Raw genomic sequence first — 17,670 nt, 5'->3', positions numbered from 1 at the left:
AAGGTGTTCAAAGGCATGCTATTGTCCACAATAGAATCCAGATCCTTGGTGATTTGATTTCATTCCCATTTTCCTCTCCTATCTTAACTGAACTACTTAATACAAACACATACATTTCTCCACCTCCATGCTTTATTCCCTTTGGTTCCTCTGTCGAAATATCCTTCCCATCTTTGCCAACTCCTGCGCTTCATGACCTGATCCACACACTTCAGGAGAGGTTCTTCCTATCACCTAAGCTGAAGGGAGCCATTTTCCCTCCATACACTCCAGATCATTCTATTTGGATCACTCTTACCACAACCCCTACTTTCCACTTTTTAATGTACTAATTTATGTACATATCTCATCTCCATGAAATTCTAAAGGGCAGGATCTGAAAATATTTCATTTTGAATATCCAGTCATACTTGGCCTTGGTCCTGCCCAGAACAGGGATTAAATAAATGTTTTATGAATGAATGGGTTAAAGAGAGTTTATACTCGGTGTGGTGGTGCCTGAAGTTTGAGTTTTCATGGGAATCAGCTTATGTGTTTAGGATTGTTTTTCTTTGTGCATTGCAAATTGATTAAGGAATGGGAGACTACTCTCTTGATCAAAGGTATCTGATCTGAAACTGGATCAGAATACCTCACAGGTCCCATCTAACTTCAGGAAACTATGAGTCTATTGTCTGGAGAGATGCCAAGATGACAGCCCTGACTCATCTTTGTAGGTATTCAGGGATAGGAGCCCACAAGGCTGTGGGTAGAACTAAATCATTGCAGCTAATAGATTAATTTGTGTCACTCCAGAATTAACAATCTAGTGGACAGAATCCTTAAATCGTTCCCTACCCAAATTTCCAATGCATATTTGAGTTTCTGGATAATAGAATAACAGAATTTTTGCATTGGAATGAAACGCCCTTGCCGCCGAGGCCATCTTCCCAGGTAGAAGCATGCTGCCTTTAGCATCTCTGACATACCTTCCAGGCTTTGCCTGAGCACGTCCAATGAGCAAACTCCCACTAGTTTTCCAGTCCATTGTTGGATAACCCAGTTGTTAGAAAGGTTTCTCTTATATTAAGTCAGTATTTGTCACTTTATCATAATGGTGAGACTTTATCATGTTGGTCCTATTTCAGCTTTGGAGCAACAGAAAAGCCTGTTCTCTCTCCCATAGGTAAACTTCAGATTTTCAAAAATGTATCTTGTGCATTCTCTGAGTCTTCACAGGCCAAACTCCTTTAGCCCCTTAGGCAGCATGGGGGACACATTTCTTGTCCTCTCTTAAATTTCCTGTTTGGCAATGACCCTCCTAAAATGTAGTGAGTGGACCACGCTACTCTCACACTTAATTATAACTACCATTTACCACTCAGTCACCTTACTAGAGTGGCTTTGCTTATGTATTTCATCTCACTTAACTTTCCTCACAACGGTCCCGTGCAGACAGTTCTTACAACTGTTATTTTATAGATAAGGGGTCTGTAGCTCAGATAAGTTAAGTCATTACTGGACTTAGGGTTAGGAGCAGTAGAAAGCAGAACTGAATGTGACGGCTTTCAAAACTCATAGTCCTCCACCAGTATGATTAGTTTTACTACCCAACAACAACAAGCCAGTTACAATAAACAAAAATCTAATCTCTTTTGTGCTGTTCTGCAGTCTACATGGTCCCTGTTTTTAAGGCAAATGTGATTCAGAAAGTCTGGTGGCTGGTAGATAGCTGGCAGTACCCTGGCCGGAGGGTCTGGCAGTGTGGCCTAAACAAATGCCAGTGAAGACTGTCATCCCCCAGCACTGCCTGAGTTTCCTGTTGGCATGCTGTAGGCATCCCAGTGTTCATTTGTTAACTATTTTTACAAGTGCTTCTTTGGAGCAAGGAGCTGTTAGGAAATAGGGTAACTATGGGCAGGTGCTTAGGGGGAACTGACAGTGAATCAGACCCGGGTTGCCCTAGTAGTTTATTATAAAAAGAGATGACACATGCTAAGCAGCAGTAAATGGAGTGGAGGGGTGATGTTATTGTGGTGCCTCAAATTTCAGAGGAGGGAGGAATGATTTTCAAGAGTGGGGGGGGGTATCTGGCAAATTTTTGCGGAGAAGGTTGCATTTAAGCAAGTTTCTTACTTTCTCTGCTTTAGTTTCTCATACTCTGAAGATGACATTAAAACTGGTTCTTAACCGGTAGGGTTGTTATAAGCATCAAGTACAACAATTCAAGGGAGTGCACGGCACACTGCCTGTCATTTAGTGAGTCATAAATAAAGTTAATTATTTTAATTTGAGAAACATTTTTAGATTGGAATCAAACACAGGATTTTGAAATCATCCAGTCCTGGGTTCAAGTCCAACATGGTATGACTGTGCGCACTTAATTTCTCTGAGCCTCAGACTCCTCATCTGTAAAAGGGGTGAATGAAAGCCCTGCTTCATAGATAGGTGGATTACGTGAACTAATGCTTTTAACACAGTGACCAAAAAGGAGTAAGCTCCAAGAGACTGTTAGCTGTAATTAATTAATACCTTTTGAGCTGGGCCTTGGAGGATGGGTAGGATTTGGGTGAGAGCAAGAACATGACAGAAAGAGTACACCAGGTGCAAGGTACATTGTGATTGGTTGGGAGGTGACTTCATCTGGGCCATAGAATGTGTATGAAGGGAAGAAGGGGGTTCAGGGACCAGAGGTGGCCAGTCTTGGAAGCCAGAATGAGGAGTCTGGGGTTTACTCTGTAGTCAATGAGGCCATGCAGTCACATACACTATGTTAAAAATCTTGCTGGATTTTTGTTGTCCCTTACTTCCTCCTATTTCTGTGTCCTGATCTCTGTGGTCACTCTCAACTTATTCCATCATGGCCCATCATTTCCATCTTCATGACTGCAACTGCCTCCTGACTAGCCTCCTTGCTTCTACTCTTGCGCCTCTTCCCATCCACTCTCTATGCGGCAGTTGTTCAAGTGATTTTTTTTCAATGCATACCTGGTCGTCTACCTGCTTAAAACCTCTCAATGACTTCCCAGGGACTTAGGGTAAAATCTAAACCCCTTATCATAATTAAAAACCTTCTGTGTGATCTAGCCTCTTATTTGCCCTCTCTATCAGTCAGCATTCTGGCAGGAAAGTAGCATAAATCAAAATGGGTAATTTGACGAGTGTCTAATAAAGCTGCTATTTACATGGGTGCGGGAGGATCTGAAGAAACTAATAAGGAATAGTGAAGTCTTGGGGGGGCAATAACTCCAGGAATTGTTCCCCACCTCTAGGTTGAAAGGACAAGCAGATAGAGCCACCGCAGAGCCAACGGAATAGATCCATGGGGTTCACTGCCTGACAGAAATCATGGCTGTTGGCAGAGGATCGAAGCCAACCAACCACAGCCACCTGCCAGGGTGGAAGCTGGGGAATAAATACTTTGATTCATTCTCCTCAAACCCTCTGCTTTCCTTTTAGTGCCTCTTGTTGGCCAAACCCAACCAAGAGTCAGAGGACATGGAAGCCCATTGGTGCAGTCCACACAGGTGAGCTTTCCCAGGCAAAAAGTTGGTTGCAAGAGTGTCGCAAGTGCATCTGGAGGGCTCTTATATTTTTTCTAAGGTACCTTGTACCTTATATGCTGTTTCCTTCTGTCTCCTCAGGCCCGCCCCTTCACCTAGCCAATGCCTGCTCTTCCCTCTGCTCTCAGCCCGAGTATCAGCTACCCACAGAAGAATCTTCCCTTGACTTACCCCAGGTTAGGTCAACTCCCTCTGTCACATGCTCTCATAGCACCCTCTAGTTATCTTTTGATATGCATATTAGAATTGCATAACGATTAATTATACAATTATTTGCTTAGTAATAGTTGTTCTGTTAGATTGAGAACATAGGACCCAGTTGGTCTTTTTTTTATTATTATTATAGTATCTTCAGTCCTGAGTACAGTGAACTCCATAGAAGCCCAGTAAATACTTGTTGAATAACTGAATAGTAAATACCAACATTGTTCAGTCTTCAAATTTCTCTTTGCGTGTCACCCAACTTCGATCAGAACAGGTCTTGCTGATTTTAGGTGTGAACCTGACACCTTAATGGTTAATGGGCCCATAAGACTACAGGATATTTCAACAAATATCTTTGGAGTGTCTACAATGTTCTAGGCATTGGTAAGTGCAAGGGATACAAAGATGGGTAACATTTGGTACCTGCCCTCAGCAGTTCACAGTCTATTAGGGAAAAAAGTAACATAAACAAATAAATAACACTGTTTCAAAGGCTATTCTAGCTGTCTAAACAATTCCTCTCTGGAACACAGAGCAGAGAATAAGGAATTCTGTTCTGTCTCTAGGGCTGGGAGAAATTTAACACTGGACATCTGAGCTGGACCTTGAAGGACGGATAAGGTTTGATCAGGTGAAGGGCTTCTGGGCAGGGGAAATGGCAAGGACAAACAGAGAATGTGGCACATGAAGGCAGAGACTTGCGTGACCTATGTATTTTCCATAATTAGGGGAGTCCGACAGTCAGCAGAATTTTCCAGGAGGTTTTAAAGTCAATGGTAATTTTATATAAGTAACACAGTGAAGGACAAAAGCAGGAGACACTGGAAGGCAAAGGAGGAAGGAGACATTTGAAGTCCTGCAAAGAAAAGGGCAAGCTGGACAACAGCCAGAAGTAGCAAGAGAATCAAAGGATGACAAATGGTTTTACAGGTATTAAAAGAATCCCTGAGGAGTCACTGCCTTAAAAAACTCAAGTCTACATCTGTCCTGGTCCTGATGCCTGACTTGTGGTCTGAAAACAAATCTGCCATGTCCCAGGACAATGTGTACTTTTGTGGAGGCTCCTAAGACCGGGACGTTAGGTGGTTTTGTTGGCACTGCTCTGTGGTACTTTTGAAATACCTTTTCCCTCTGAGTGCCAACTTAATGGTACACTATCTTCTTTTAGTATTTTTGTCAGTGCTCCTCGCTAGACTCTTTTTTTGACAATTCATATTCTTGCCACCTGCCTATTTGCCAAATTCACATCATTTCAACGTTATCTTCTTACGTTCTCTGTTTTGTGGAGGATTCTGAAGGCAACAACCATTTTTCTTAATTAACACATCCAATCTACCCAATGGGCATGTGTTGTTAGTGCTAGGTGCCGAGTCCTGGAGATACACAGATGAATACGATGTTGTCCTTGCCCTCCAGGAGCTTACAATCTAGCAGAGGAGACAAATGCAAAACAGATTTTTATGTTACCGAGACTAGATTTTAATCATTTCCACCACAAAAACAAATGACAATTAAGTGATGTGATGGGATGTGTTACCTAATGCTACCTGGTAATCATATTGCAATACATGAACTGTGTACCTTACACTTACACAACTGACATTTTATGTCAATTGTATCTCAATATAAATAAATTAAAAAAGAAGAAAATTAATTACAAGCAAAAGAAAAAAGAAAAAAACTATGTCAGCTTTTTCAGATATTTTTCTATGGTGTTCAACCTTTCTTATCTTTTAAAATCTCCCCTGATGTTCTTTCCCTAAGCAAATATTCCTCTTTTGAAAAAAAATAACTGTGAGATCTGGAACTGTTTTCCTTCTCAAAATAACCCCCAGGGTTCCCATCAGATAATTCTTCCTCAGTCTTCTATAGACTTATTTGTGATAGGCAACATTTATCATCTCAGAGGAATAAAACAGAAATTGAAAAATGTCATCATTTCACTATACTTTTTAATAATTTTTTTTAACATTTTTTATTTATTTTTGGGACAGAGAGAGACAGAGCATGAATGGGCGAGGGGCAGAGAGAGAGGGAGACACAGAATCGGAAACAGGCTCCAGGCTCTGAGCCATCAGCCCAGAGCCTGACGCGGGGCTCGAACTCACGGACCGCGAGATCGTGACCTGGCTGAAGTCGGACGCTTAACCGACTGCGCCACCCAGGCGCCCCTCCACTATACTTTTTAAAAGAATGACACCTATTTTCTCTTTTTGATTTTTACACAACAGAACTGTTAATATTCTAAGGGTAATAATTATTACTTAAAAAATAAAACACCGTCAAAATAATGCAGATAATTCAGAGATCTCTTTCCCTAGGATATTGCAGAATAAAAACAAAACCAACCAGCCAGCCCGATTTTTATAAAATAAGATAGTAAGTGAAATGATGAAGATAACCCCAGGGTCTTAAAAAAACACAGAAGTAGTTCCATGAAGCAGTCTGGAGAGGAGGGCATGGGAGGTACTGCTGGGAAATGACATCTGACTGAACCTCAAAAGAGGAAGAGAACATTAGTCTAGCACAGGTGACTGCAGGGAGCAGGGACAGTGTAAGAGCACATAGAGGGTTAGGGAATGACAAATGGGGTCTGGGAACATCAGGAGTTTGTTTATTTTGGTAGATTTAGATTATAGGCAGCTATTGTAGGATTTTGTGATCAAAGCTTCATTTTAGATACACTGTTGGAGGTGAGAAGAATGTGTCTGAGTGACAGTATAGGGTGGGAAAGGCCCGTCAGAAGGCTCTTATGACAATCCAAGTGAGAGAGGGTGAATGGCCAAAGGATGGAGAAGAGGACTTGGATTTTGAGACATACTGAGAAGGCAAAAGCAGGCAGGATTTGGTGAGGGACGCAATACGGGAGTGAGGAAGACAGAAGTGTCCCAACAGAGTACTCAAGTTCAGATCCTAGTTTAATGTCTGTGAACAAACCAGCTGATTACTCAGATGAGGTGTTGGCACATGACGTTAGGTCTTGGCATTGAAGCTTAAATCCCATTACTTAATAGTTTCAAACCCTGCTATCATCATTCAGCCTTAGTGAGTCTCAGTTTCTCCATCTGTAAGATGGAATAATGAGAGTGGCTTCACAAGGTTTTAATGAGAATTAAATGAAATAAAATATATGAGGCCTTTATAAAGTTAAAGGACTAATCACACGTAAACGTTTTTGCTCAAGAAGTGCCACTGTGATCTTTGCAATCAAATCTTGCACTTCTGTTTGAAGTCCGCAAAATAAGAACCTTTTTCAATATTAGCCACAGAGAAGACTAATTCCATAAATAGCATCAAAATTTTGGATTTGAGGGTAAGACAGGATGGACGTAAGACAAGAGAAAATGATGCTTAGTCACTGTCCTGTTTTAAGCAGTAGGCCTCTGCTCTAATAGTAATCGACTTAAAAGAAGAATTATACTATAACAATATTATAGCCAGTAATTGTCATAAAATATAGGAAAGGACCTAATAATGCTGGATACATGATTTGTTCTTATAATGTTAATTTTATTTCTTCAGTCCTTTCTTCAGAAAGAAAAAAAACCTCTTTTAATCACTAATTGAGCTCCAAAACTCAGTAACAATGAAAGCTCAGTGTGTACAAGAAAGCAAGACCTAATGCTTTTTTCTCAACATTCTCACTTTCCACGACAGGAGAGGGTTTTTTGATAGGAAAAATGAAGGAATTTTGGAATATTTTGTCTTCCTCTTGGTGGTCTCAAATAACTTCTAATTTTACCAAGTGACTTAACAGTTTAACAGTTGTTCATTAAAAAAAAATTAGTATCTTACTAATAGATTAAATAAGGCTTGGAGGAAGTGGGCTTTGAAACATGTTTTCAAGGTTGCGGCTGCCATTCTAGAGGACTTACTACACTTCAGATGACCTACGAAAGCTCTGGTAAGAACAGTTGACTCAGTAGGATCTGGGAAATTGTTCACTCTCTCCCAACTGCCGCCCACCCCACAGTTGGAACTTTTCACCACTTCCTAGGCATATAGCAGCTAAACAGAAATAATTCTCTGATAGATGCAAAGCCATAGCTTGGGCCAAATCTGCTTTGACTATACATGGGTAGGGGAGATGCTACAGCATTTAGTTAAAAAAGGGAATAGGGGCGCCTGGGAGCCTCAGTCGGTTAAGCATCCAACTTTGGCTCAGGTCATGATCTTGTGGTTCTTGGGTTCGAGCCCCATGTTAGGCTCTGTGCTGACAGCTCAGAGCCTGGAGCCTGCTTTGGATTCTGTGTCTCCCTCTCTCTCTGCCTCCCCCCCCCCCAAGTAAATAAAAACATTTAACAATTTTAAAAAAGGGTATAGAGTTTTGAATATCCCTTGGAGCTAGTAGTCATTAAGAATTATATCCAGAGTGGGGTGGGGTGGGGTGATGTGATGTGTTTGTGTGTATGTCGGGGAGTAGATGGCAAGAGATGTTTAATTTAGCATATAAGAAAGGAAGTATTGTGGTATGTTATAAATCAGGGATCTGTTTTCAGTTTGGATTACTTCTGCCAAAAGTACTTTAAAACTCCAATAACCATAGTTCATAGCTGAATCCAGACACTAGATGACAGAGCAGAAAAATATCTGTCTCTAGACAAAATGAGCCTGGTGCATAAATTGTGGTTAGACAGAGAGCTGCTGCATCCCAAGGGCTTTTTGAGTTTGCAAGCAAAGAATCAAGATGCAGAGTCACAATGATTCAGAATGCTAAGATTTAGCAAAATATGGGACTGAAATGGAAGGTTGCACACCCCAGCCCAAACAGAGCAATGAGAACATGCACAGAGCATCAGACCCACCCAGCATAGACGAACCCAGTCAGCCATGTCCACAAAGGGACTTATGCAGCTTATTTTTTTTTTTTAATTTTAAAGAGTGTTTGTTTGAGAGAGCGAGAGAGCATTCATGCACATGGGGGATGGGCAGAGAGGGAGGGACAGAGAGAGTCCCAAGCCAGCTCAGAGTTGTCAGCACAGAGCTCGATGTGGGGCTCAATCTCATGAACCGTGAGATAATGACTTAAGTCGAAATCAAGAGTCAGATGCTTAACCGAATAAGCCACCCAGGCACCCCTCTAGCTTTTTAGAAAGGAGGAAGTGGATACAGGGAAGAACAGAACTTAGGAGTATACAGTGTATCAATGTTCTCTTAATGAGAAGATTCAGTCCTTGCCCCAGTGCTTTCCTATAAGCCCCGAGTTAAAAAGAAAATTCTCCAAGTCACAAAAATGACAGTGCCCAGAGCAAGTTGAATCAGGCTGGTAGTCCCCTTACAGAATTTCCTTTGGAACTGCCTTATTCGTGCACGTTACTATGAAGTCCCCTTCCACAGGGGCATGAACTAAAAACAATTTCTTGTACACGTCCTTCCATCCCCACTCCCTCCAAAATGGGCAGCTAGCTGCCCAGTTATCGAACAATCAATTCTTCCCCTCCTTTTATTAGACATGCCCACCTGTAACATGTTAAGTAGGTCCGTTTATGGACTCTTTAATCTCACTGACCTGATTCTTTTTTGCCATGTGCCAAATGATTATTTACTTTTGATTTTTTTATTGAGGCATAATTGACATATAACATTATATTAGTTTCAGGTGCACAATATAATGATTTGATATTTGTATATATTGTAAAATGACCACAGTAAGTCTAGTTAATATCCATCACCACACATAGTTACAAGTTTTTTCTTCTGATGAGAACTTTTAAGATTTACTTTCAGCAACTTTCAAATATACAATGTAGTATTCTTAACTATAGTTACCATGCTGTACATTACATCTCCATGACTTATTTCTTTTTTTTTTTTTTTTAATTTTTTTTTTCAACGTTTATTTATTTTTGGGACAGAGAGAGACAGAGCATGAACGGAGGAGGGGCAGAGTGAGAGGGAGACACAGAATCGGAAACAGGCTCCAGGCTCTGAGCCATCAGCCCAGAGCCTGACGCGGGGCTCGAACTCACAGACCGCGAGATCGTGACCTGGCTGAAGTCGGACGCTTAACCGACTGCGCCACCCAGGCGCCCCCATGACTTATTTCTATAACTGGAAGCTTGTACCTTTTGACACCCTTCATCGATTTCTCCCATCCCCCACTCCTCACCTTTGGTAACCACCAATTTGTTCTTTGAATCTATGAGCTCCGCTTTTTTTTTCTTTGATTCCACATAAAAGCAAGATCATCCAGTATTTGTCTTTCTCTGTCTGACTTATGGACTTATTTCACTTAACATAACACCCTCAAGGTCCCTCCACATTGCCACAAATGACTGGATTTCATTCTTTTTATGGTTGAATAATAGTCCACTGTGTGTGTGTGTGCATGTGAAATAATTTATTTCTCCATCTTTATTCATCTGTGCTTTGGTTGTTCCCTTATCTTGGCTATTGTGAATACTGCCGCAATGAACGTGAGGGAGCAGATATCTTTTTGAGTTAGTCTTTTCATTTTCTTCAGATAAATACTTGGAAGTAGAATCGCCAAATTATATGGTAGTTCTATTTTTAACTTCTTGAGGAACTTCCACACTGTTTTCCATAGTGGCTGCACCAATCCACATTCCCACCAACAACGCACAGAGTTCTCTTTTCTCCACATCCTCACCAGCAGGTGTGAGCTGCTGCTTGTGGTTTTGATTTGCATTTCCCCGGTGATGTTGAGCACCATTTTGTGTACCTTTTGGCCATTCAGACATCTTCTTTGAAAAAATGTCTATTCAGATTCTCAGCCCATTTTTTAGAGTATTTTGCTGTTGTTGTTTTGTTTTTTTACTTTTATTGAGTTGTAAGAGTTCTGTATATATTTTGAATATTAACCCATTATCATATACACATCATATTTGCAAATATTTTCTCTCATTAGGTAGGCTGCCTTCTCATTTCACGTCATTCATTTCCTTTGCTGTGCAGAACCTTTTTAGGTTGGTGTAGTCTCACTGGTTTATTTTTGCTTTTGTTGCCTTTGCTTTTGTGTCAAATCCAAAACCAAAAATTATTTCCAAGACTGAGGTCAAGAGGCTTACTATCTTTTCTTCTAGAAGTTTTATGGTTTCAGGTCTTATATTCAAGTCTTCAATCCATTTTGAGTTAATTTTTGTACATGGTATAAGAAGGTGGTCCAGTTCATCCTTTTATATGCAGCCGTCCAGTTTTCCCAGCACTATTTACTGTAGACACTGTCCTTTCCCCATTGTGTATTCTTGGCTTCTTTGTCATAAATTAATTGACCATATATATGTAGGTTTATGTCTCGTCTCTCTATTCTGTTCCATTGATCCATGTGCCTGTTTTTATGCCAGTACCATACTGTTTTAATTACTATATTGTAATGTAGTTTGAAATCAGGGAGTGTGATGCCTCCACCTTTGTTCTTTCTCAAGATTACTTTGCCTATTTGCTGTTTTTTTTGCGGTTCAACACTAATTTTAGAATTGTCCTGTTTCTGTGAAAAATGCCATTGGAATTTTGATAGGGGTTGTATTGAATCTGTAGGTTGCTTTGGGTAGTATGAACATTTTAATGAAAGGAGTTCTTCAATCCATGAGCATGGAATATCTTTCCATTTTTTGGTGTCTTCTTCAGTGTTTTTCATTAGTGTCTTACCGTTTTCACGGTACAGCTCTTTCATCTCTCTGGATAAAGTTATTCTTAGGTATCTTATTCTTTTTGATACAATTATAAATGGGAACACTTTCTAAATTTCTCTTTCTGGTAGTTTGTTATTATTGTTAGCTTACTGTTATTGTGTAGAAATGCAACAGATTTTTGCATATTGATTTTGTCCCCTGCAACTTTACTGAATTCATTTATTAGTTCTAACGGGGTTTTTTTTGGTGAAGTCTTTGGGGCTTTCTACATATACCATCATGTCATCTGCAAATAGGTACAATTTTATTTCTTCCTTTCTGATTTGTATGCCCTTTATTTTGATCGGATTCTTTTTTTTTAAGCTTATTTATTTATGTATTTGAGAGCGAGAAAGAGAGAGGAGAGAGAAAGAGAGAGAAAGAGAACACATGAAGGCAGAGAGAGAGAGGAAAGAGAAGGAGAAAAAGAGAATCCCAAGCACGATCTGCACTGCCAGCACAGAGCCCTATGCCGGGCTCAAACCCACAAACCATGAGTTCAGCTGAAACCAAGAGTCAGACGCTCAACTGACTGAGCCACTCAGCACCCCTATTTTGATTGGATTCTTCATTCATGCACCAATACCAAATTTGAAAAACACTAAATTTATAATACATTTTTTAGCTACTAGGGCTAGTATGTCATTATTATCTTTTTTCCCCCAGAATATTCCTTCTCATTTTGAGGTTTCTTATGCTGACATTTCCTACTTAGTACATTTTGGCTAGTTTCTATCCTTCCTCGGTACCACTCATCCTCTCGCCCATCTTCCGTAATATTCATATTCAAGATGGTCTTCAGTGGTGACTTTAAGTCCCCCCCCACCCCCCATAGGTCCTTTCTGACATGTTTTCTTCGCTCTAATCCTTCAATGAATATGGAGCACCTGAAGCAATCTGGAGATGTCACCATCAACACAAGGAATGATTTCTCCTTTACACTTAGATTGTTATTTCATTATTTGCTCATTTAATTGCTTTGCACTCACATCTCTGATTTTCTTCAAGACAGTCCAGGAGATTTTCTTTTTATTTTAACAGTTAAGGTTCTCTTTCCTTTGACCCGTCCCCCAGTGTACCCTCCAGCTAGAATGCGCACTTCTAGCCAAATTATTCTCCCTGCAGTCAACCATACACGTCCTGGCCTCTAAAGGCCACTCCTTTCTCTCAAGTCCTAATGTACATAAAACAAATGCATATAATGTTCATGTGACCCATTTTCCACTTAGCCAACCTGGTTACTGGTCTTTTTACTTTATATCCTTCTTCCCAACAGATTAGAGAGGCCAAGTGCATCCTGTCTTATTTGTTCCCTTCTTCTTCACCTCACCTGCGATACCACACATGTCTGAGGTGGTGTCTTGCACTTTCTTTAACCATTTTAACCACTGTTTCTTTAATTACTGTTACTGTCGGCAACAACAATTGCACCTTCACACCTGCACCCGGATTGTTCTCTTACAGGGATGTTTGCAAAGTGGGGTGTGAGCTGAATCCAGTTTAGAGGCTTACTGAGTTTTGACTCCTCTTTGGAGAAAGCCTGTTTTCCTGATTTCTATTTTAAGGACTTCAGAGAGGCGATTTCATGGCATGAGTCAGCACCAGGGGGCAGGAGAGAAGGCAGCATGAATGGAAACAAGCATAAACTCAAAAGGGCCGTGTGAGTAAATGGCATAAGCATGTGAAAGCCTCCAACACGGTTCTTGGGACCTAGTAGGTAGGCTATATAGATTAGTTGAATGTGGAAGTTTTAAAGTCCTTTAAGAATGATTTCTTGGTTATAGAAAAAGTCCTTGTTCATAGTAGAAAAATTTAAAGATACGAAGAAGCAAAATTACAAAGAAAATTTTATTGATTTTATTTTTTTAACGTTTATTTATTTTTGAGAGAGACAGAGTGCAAGTGGGGGAGGGGCAGAGAGACAGAGAGACAGAGAGACAGAGAGACAGAGAGACAGAGAGACAGAATCCAAAGCAGGCTCCGGGCTCTGAGCTGACAGCACAGAGCCCGATGTGGGGCTTGAACCCATGAACTGCGAGATCATGACTTGAGCCGAAGTTGGACACTTAACCGACTGAGCCACCCAGATGCCCCAAGAAAATTTTAATCACTCATAATCTGACCATCCAAAAATAAGCACTGTTAACATTTGGGTAGAACATATTCTATTTTCTATGCAGGCACATTTTCCCTCTAAAATGGGATCACAATACAGTCGTTATTTTATATTTCTCCATAACTTTAATTGGCAATACCCACTTTTTTAGTTCAACATATTCATCGTGAGTAGAGGCACAAACTCTGCCCATGTTCCTGTTTGGGCTCTGACCTAACCAGTCCCTGGCAAACAGCTCAGCTTCTCTGAGTTTTAGATTCTTCCTCTGTGGGATGGGGGTGGGAGGGGGGAGAGGAAGACTTTGGAAAAAGAAAAGAAAAACAGACTGAAGCCAGTGATACCTAAGGCACCTTCCACTCCCATCATTCTAACTGTTGATGGGGAATTAAAGGAAGTCACTCTGCTGCAATGGTTGCTGCCCTGGCATCAGTCAGGTTCTAATCCCAGCCTTATTTATGAGATCCTGGGTAGATTTCTTAACCTCTCAGTGCCTCAGTTTCCTTATCTCTCGAATGGGATTAATAACACACCATTTACGGCTGTTCTGGGAGATGAATAGCTAAGACACATGGAACATTTAAAACTAGTGTTTGGCACCTAGTACAGGTCCAACAAGCAGGAGCTATTGATTAATATATAAGAGCTCAGGCACTGGCCACCTGTGGCAATGGAATAAAAACTAAAACTGAGGGAGAGGGTACTGATCTGAGAACTACCAGGGGTTGAACACACGCGCTGGACACTGCTGAGTTTTCTCATCAGCACAGTCTTATGTAACCCTTGGAACAATTTCATTATCTCTCCTTGAACCGTGAGGAAGGTGAGGCTGGAACTTGCCGAGATTCACGTAGCTTGTAAGTGTCAAACCCAAGGACTATGCCACCTTCAGACAGTTTTGGTTCAGTTGAGGGGCTAGAAGATCTGCTACTAGTTGGGTGTTTCCTTCTTAAATTCAAACCCAAGCTTTAAGTACCTTCCTGGTGATACTCAGCATGGGTGTCTTTCTCTTTAGTAACTATTTTAACAATTCCAGTGTTTGACAGTAATTTGAAAGACACAGGGATTTTTTTTACATTGTACATTGTACATTCTGTACATTTTAATTGACTAGTGTATATCAAAGTTAATAGAGGAGAGCTAGGATGTGGGTTTTATAAAAATAATTTCTACTCGACTTAGAAATTTAATTTTATGGTTGTAACTGATGGTCTAGAAACTCCCCAAACTAAACAAAGTAACTGGTTTGGGAGAGTCATTAAATTTACAGGGTGATATTTTAACATTTTGGTTTCCACCTCACTGCCAAAGGACGTCAGAACTGAGTTGAGGGATTTGGATCGCACACTGGCTCTGTGGCAGACTCGCCACATGAATAAAAAAGACCATTTCATTTCTGGCTTTAGTTTTCTCGTCCAGGGAGAAAAACTGAAGAATAGATCTAAATACAAAGTGCCTTTTAATTAAATGCCACGCCACCGTTCTAAGGGTCTAGCGTGCTTTATTAACGTTTGTTTAGAGAAGTTGGTAATTCCTAGCAGCCTTAGTCCACTCTGTGGTGCATTTTTAGATTTTCCCTAATTAAAAAAACATGCAGCCAACCTCTGATTGCTTTGGCTAAAGGTGAGGGAGAAAATGAGTGGATGCGCCAAGCAGTGAACAATATAAACATTTCTAGTATTATATACATTTGGAAGGAGCCACAACTCTGCGTGCTTGGGTTTAACTGTGCACAGACGCCTCAGGACGAAAAAGGCATCCCCTTGCCTGCAGTCCCGCCGAGCTGGCGCCCAGCCCGGGAGAGGTTTGCTGCTCTCCTCCCTGGCTTGCACCCGCTACGTGCTTCCCGGTGCGGCCTCTACGCCCCCCTCGCCCAGGGTTCGCATTACGGGGCTCGGTCCAGCTGCTGGCCAGTCCCCGAGCACTCCCCCACGCGCCACTGCGGTCACGTTCCCTGGGCGAGGGCTCGCGCCCTAGCCGGGTGCTGGTTGGTCGCGGCGCGGGGCCAGCCGCCCGGTGATTGGTGCGAGGGACTGGTTCACGTGGTCCAGGGCAGATAAGCGGCCACTCCCGCGCCGCAGCCGCAATCGGCCGGAGCTACCGCCGGCACTGGGACGGCCTGGGAGCGGGGTCCGAACTTGCGCGGGCAGCGGAGAGCCGGCTTTCACGGTCCGCCGCCGCCTCTCTGCCTAATGAGCTGCACCAGGTAGGTTCATTGCGGACTCCCCGCCTCAGAGCAAGAGGGGAGCGAATGGGTGCAGGGAGGCTGGGCTGCGTCGTCCTTCGGGCATCACTGCAAGTGGAGACCCTCGGAGGATGGCTAGCTGGCTGAGTTGACTGTGGTCCCAGGGAAGCCTCGCAGGTGTGGAGATGTGCTCGGTGCTTCTTAGGCAAAGCTCATTTTGGTAGTAAGCACCCCCAAACAGAATCTCTTAACGTGAGTGTGCTGTGATTCTGATTCCCTTTTGGATTCCGACTGTTATCCCAAACGTCCCAAACGTCCCAAAGCACTGGGGCAGCTTGTGGGAACAGCACCTTGACGATGTTGGTTGGGTAGCTGAGCCTGGGGGGAGAACTGCAGTAGGACGTTTTGCCTTCATTCGCCCTTCTCCACCCTTCTTATCACGGTTTGCCATAGTAAACTCAGCCTTGTGGAGTTTGAGCAAATGATGAGTTTTTAACTCTTGGCCAAGACTTGAAATTCCAGGGAAACTGCCAAATCCTAAAACTGTCTTTCTATAAGTGCAAAAAGTGAAAATACAAAACTACAAGACAAAAAACCTTCCACAAAACTACTTTAAATAGCTCCTCCAGACATAACTCACTTAGCAGAAGACTTCTCCCAAAATCCTGCTGTTAACTATTATTAGACTCGCAAATATAGCTTTAGCTTAGATTTGTTTGTTCTAAGTCTGTAGGCCTTCCAGAAAAATCCCAGGACTAATAAATTCTGTGAATGTTCTTTTATTACCCATTTTGTGTTAATGACCATTTGCCTATGTGCTTAGAGCCACTGTGAAGAGTTATTGAAGCCAGATTGAGAAATGTCATGTACAGTACACATAAGCCTCCTACCTGTAAGGATGGGGGGCGGGGAATCCATAAGCTTGGCAATATGTACGGAGGGCGAAAGGCCAGGAAAAAACTTGATGGGCACTTCTTAATTTAATATTGCTGAGCATAGTTATGTTTAAATTTTTAAATAGCTTCACTATCTTGCTAGTTATAAATATCCATTGCAAAACACTAGAAAACACCAAAAAAGTACAAAGGCGAAAATAGATCACCAATGATCCTACTGCCCAGAGATAAGTAACTTTTTGGTGTATTTCCTATTAAGTTTTTTATAAGTTCATATATATAATATATATTAAAAAGTCCAATTTTCAGTTTTTTCCACCTAAATGTGGATTTGTCATGAATATCTCTATATGAAATATAGATTATGGGATATGCACTTCTTTAAGTGCATGAATTGCTGACTTGCATTTCAGTTTGTTACTTGTGAATAATGAGGGAGAACGTGACAAAGTGCACAGGTAATCCTCTGACTTCATTCTTTCCAGCCTTGTCACTTTCAAAACTGTTCCATGAGAATTTTATGGCAATTTTTTTTCTTTTCAAGGGGATTACCTTTCCAGAGAAGTGTAATCAATTTAACAGCAAAATCAGCAGAGCAGCCAGAGGGAGCAGAGAGTCTGGAACCATGGTTCTGGAATCTGTATGGTCATTAGAATCACCTGGGAAGCTTTAAGAACATCTACCCTCCCTGTGGATGGGTTCTGCCTCAAGTGGCTATAAGTCCCAGGGATTGACATTAAAGAAAAAGAAAGAAAACCAACTCTCTAGGCCATTGTGACTAGACAGGTTTGAGAACCACTGGCTCAGAACAGAGAAAATGGTCCTGAGAGCTGTATTAGAGATTATCATATCCAGCCCTTTTATTTCTCAGATGGCGATACTGAGACCCTCAAGTGTTTTAAGCAGTTAACCCATGGCCTTGTAGTCAGTCAAGGGCACAGCCAAACGTGGGATGCAAATCTGATCATCTAATACTGTTTTCTTTACTACATATGATAGCACATCCCTGGTATTTACTGTGCTGGTATAGTTTAGTCAATACAGAAACAGTACACACACACACACACACACACACACACACACACACACACACACACAC

The 17,670-nt window shown here is 41.5% G+C and overlaps 1 protein-coding gene across 1 annotated transcript in view; it reads left to right on the top strand.

Moving 5' to 3' along the window:
- Positions 1-15,563: 15,563 nt before the first annotated feature.
- Positions 15,564-17,670, top strand: part of PPP1R3C (protein phosphatase 1 regulatory subunit 3C) — a 4,690-nt gene continuing 2,583 nt past the window's right edge. The window contains exon 1 of the mRNA XM_040485849.1: positions 15,564-15,696. Coding sequence (XP_040341783.1) covers positions 15,683-15,696 — 14 coding nt within the window. The 5' untranslated portion in view covers positions 15,564-15,682. The remainder of the gene's footprint in view (positions 15,697-17,670) is intronic.

The sequence above is a fragment of the Herpailurus yagouaroundi genome, unplaced genomic scaffold (assembly GCF_014898765.1).
Source record: "Herpailurus yagouaroundi ecotype Mexico unplaced genomic scaffold, PumYag 163, whole genome shotgun sequence".
Taxonomy (NCBI): Eukaryota; Metazoa; Chordata; class Mammalia; order Carnivora; family Felidae; genus Herpailurus; species Herpailurus yagouaroundi.
Note: the sequence above shows the minus strand (reverse complement) of the source record. Positions and strands in the feature narration are given on the sequence as shown.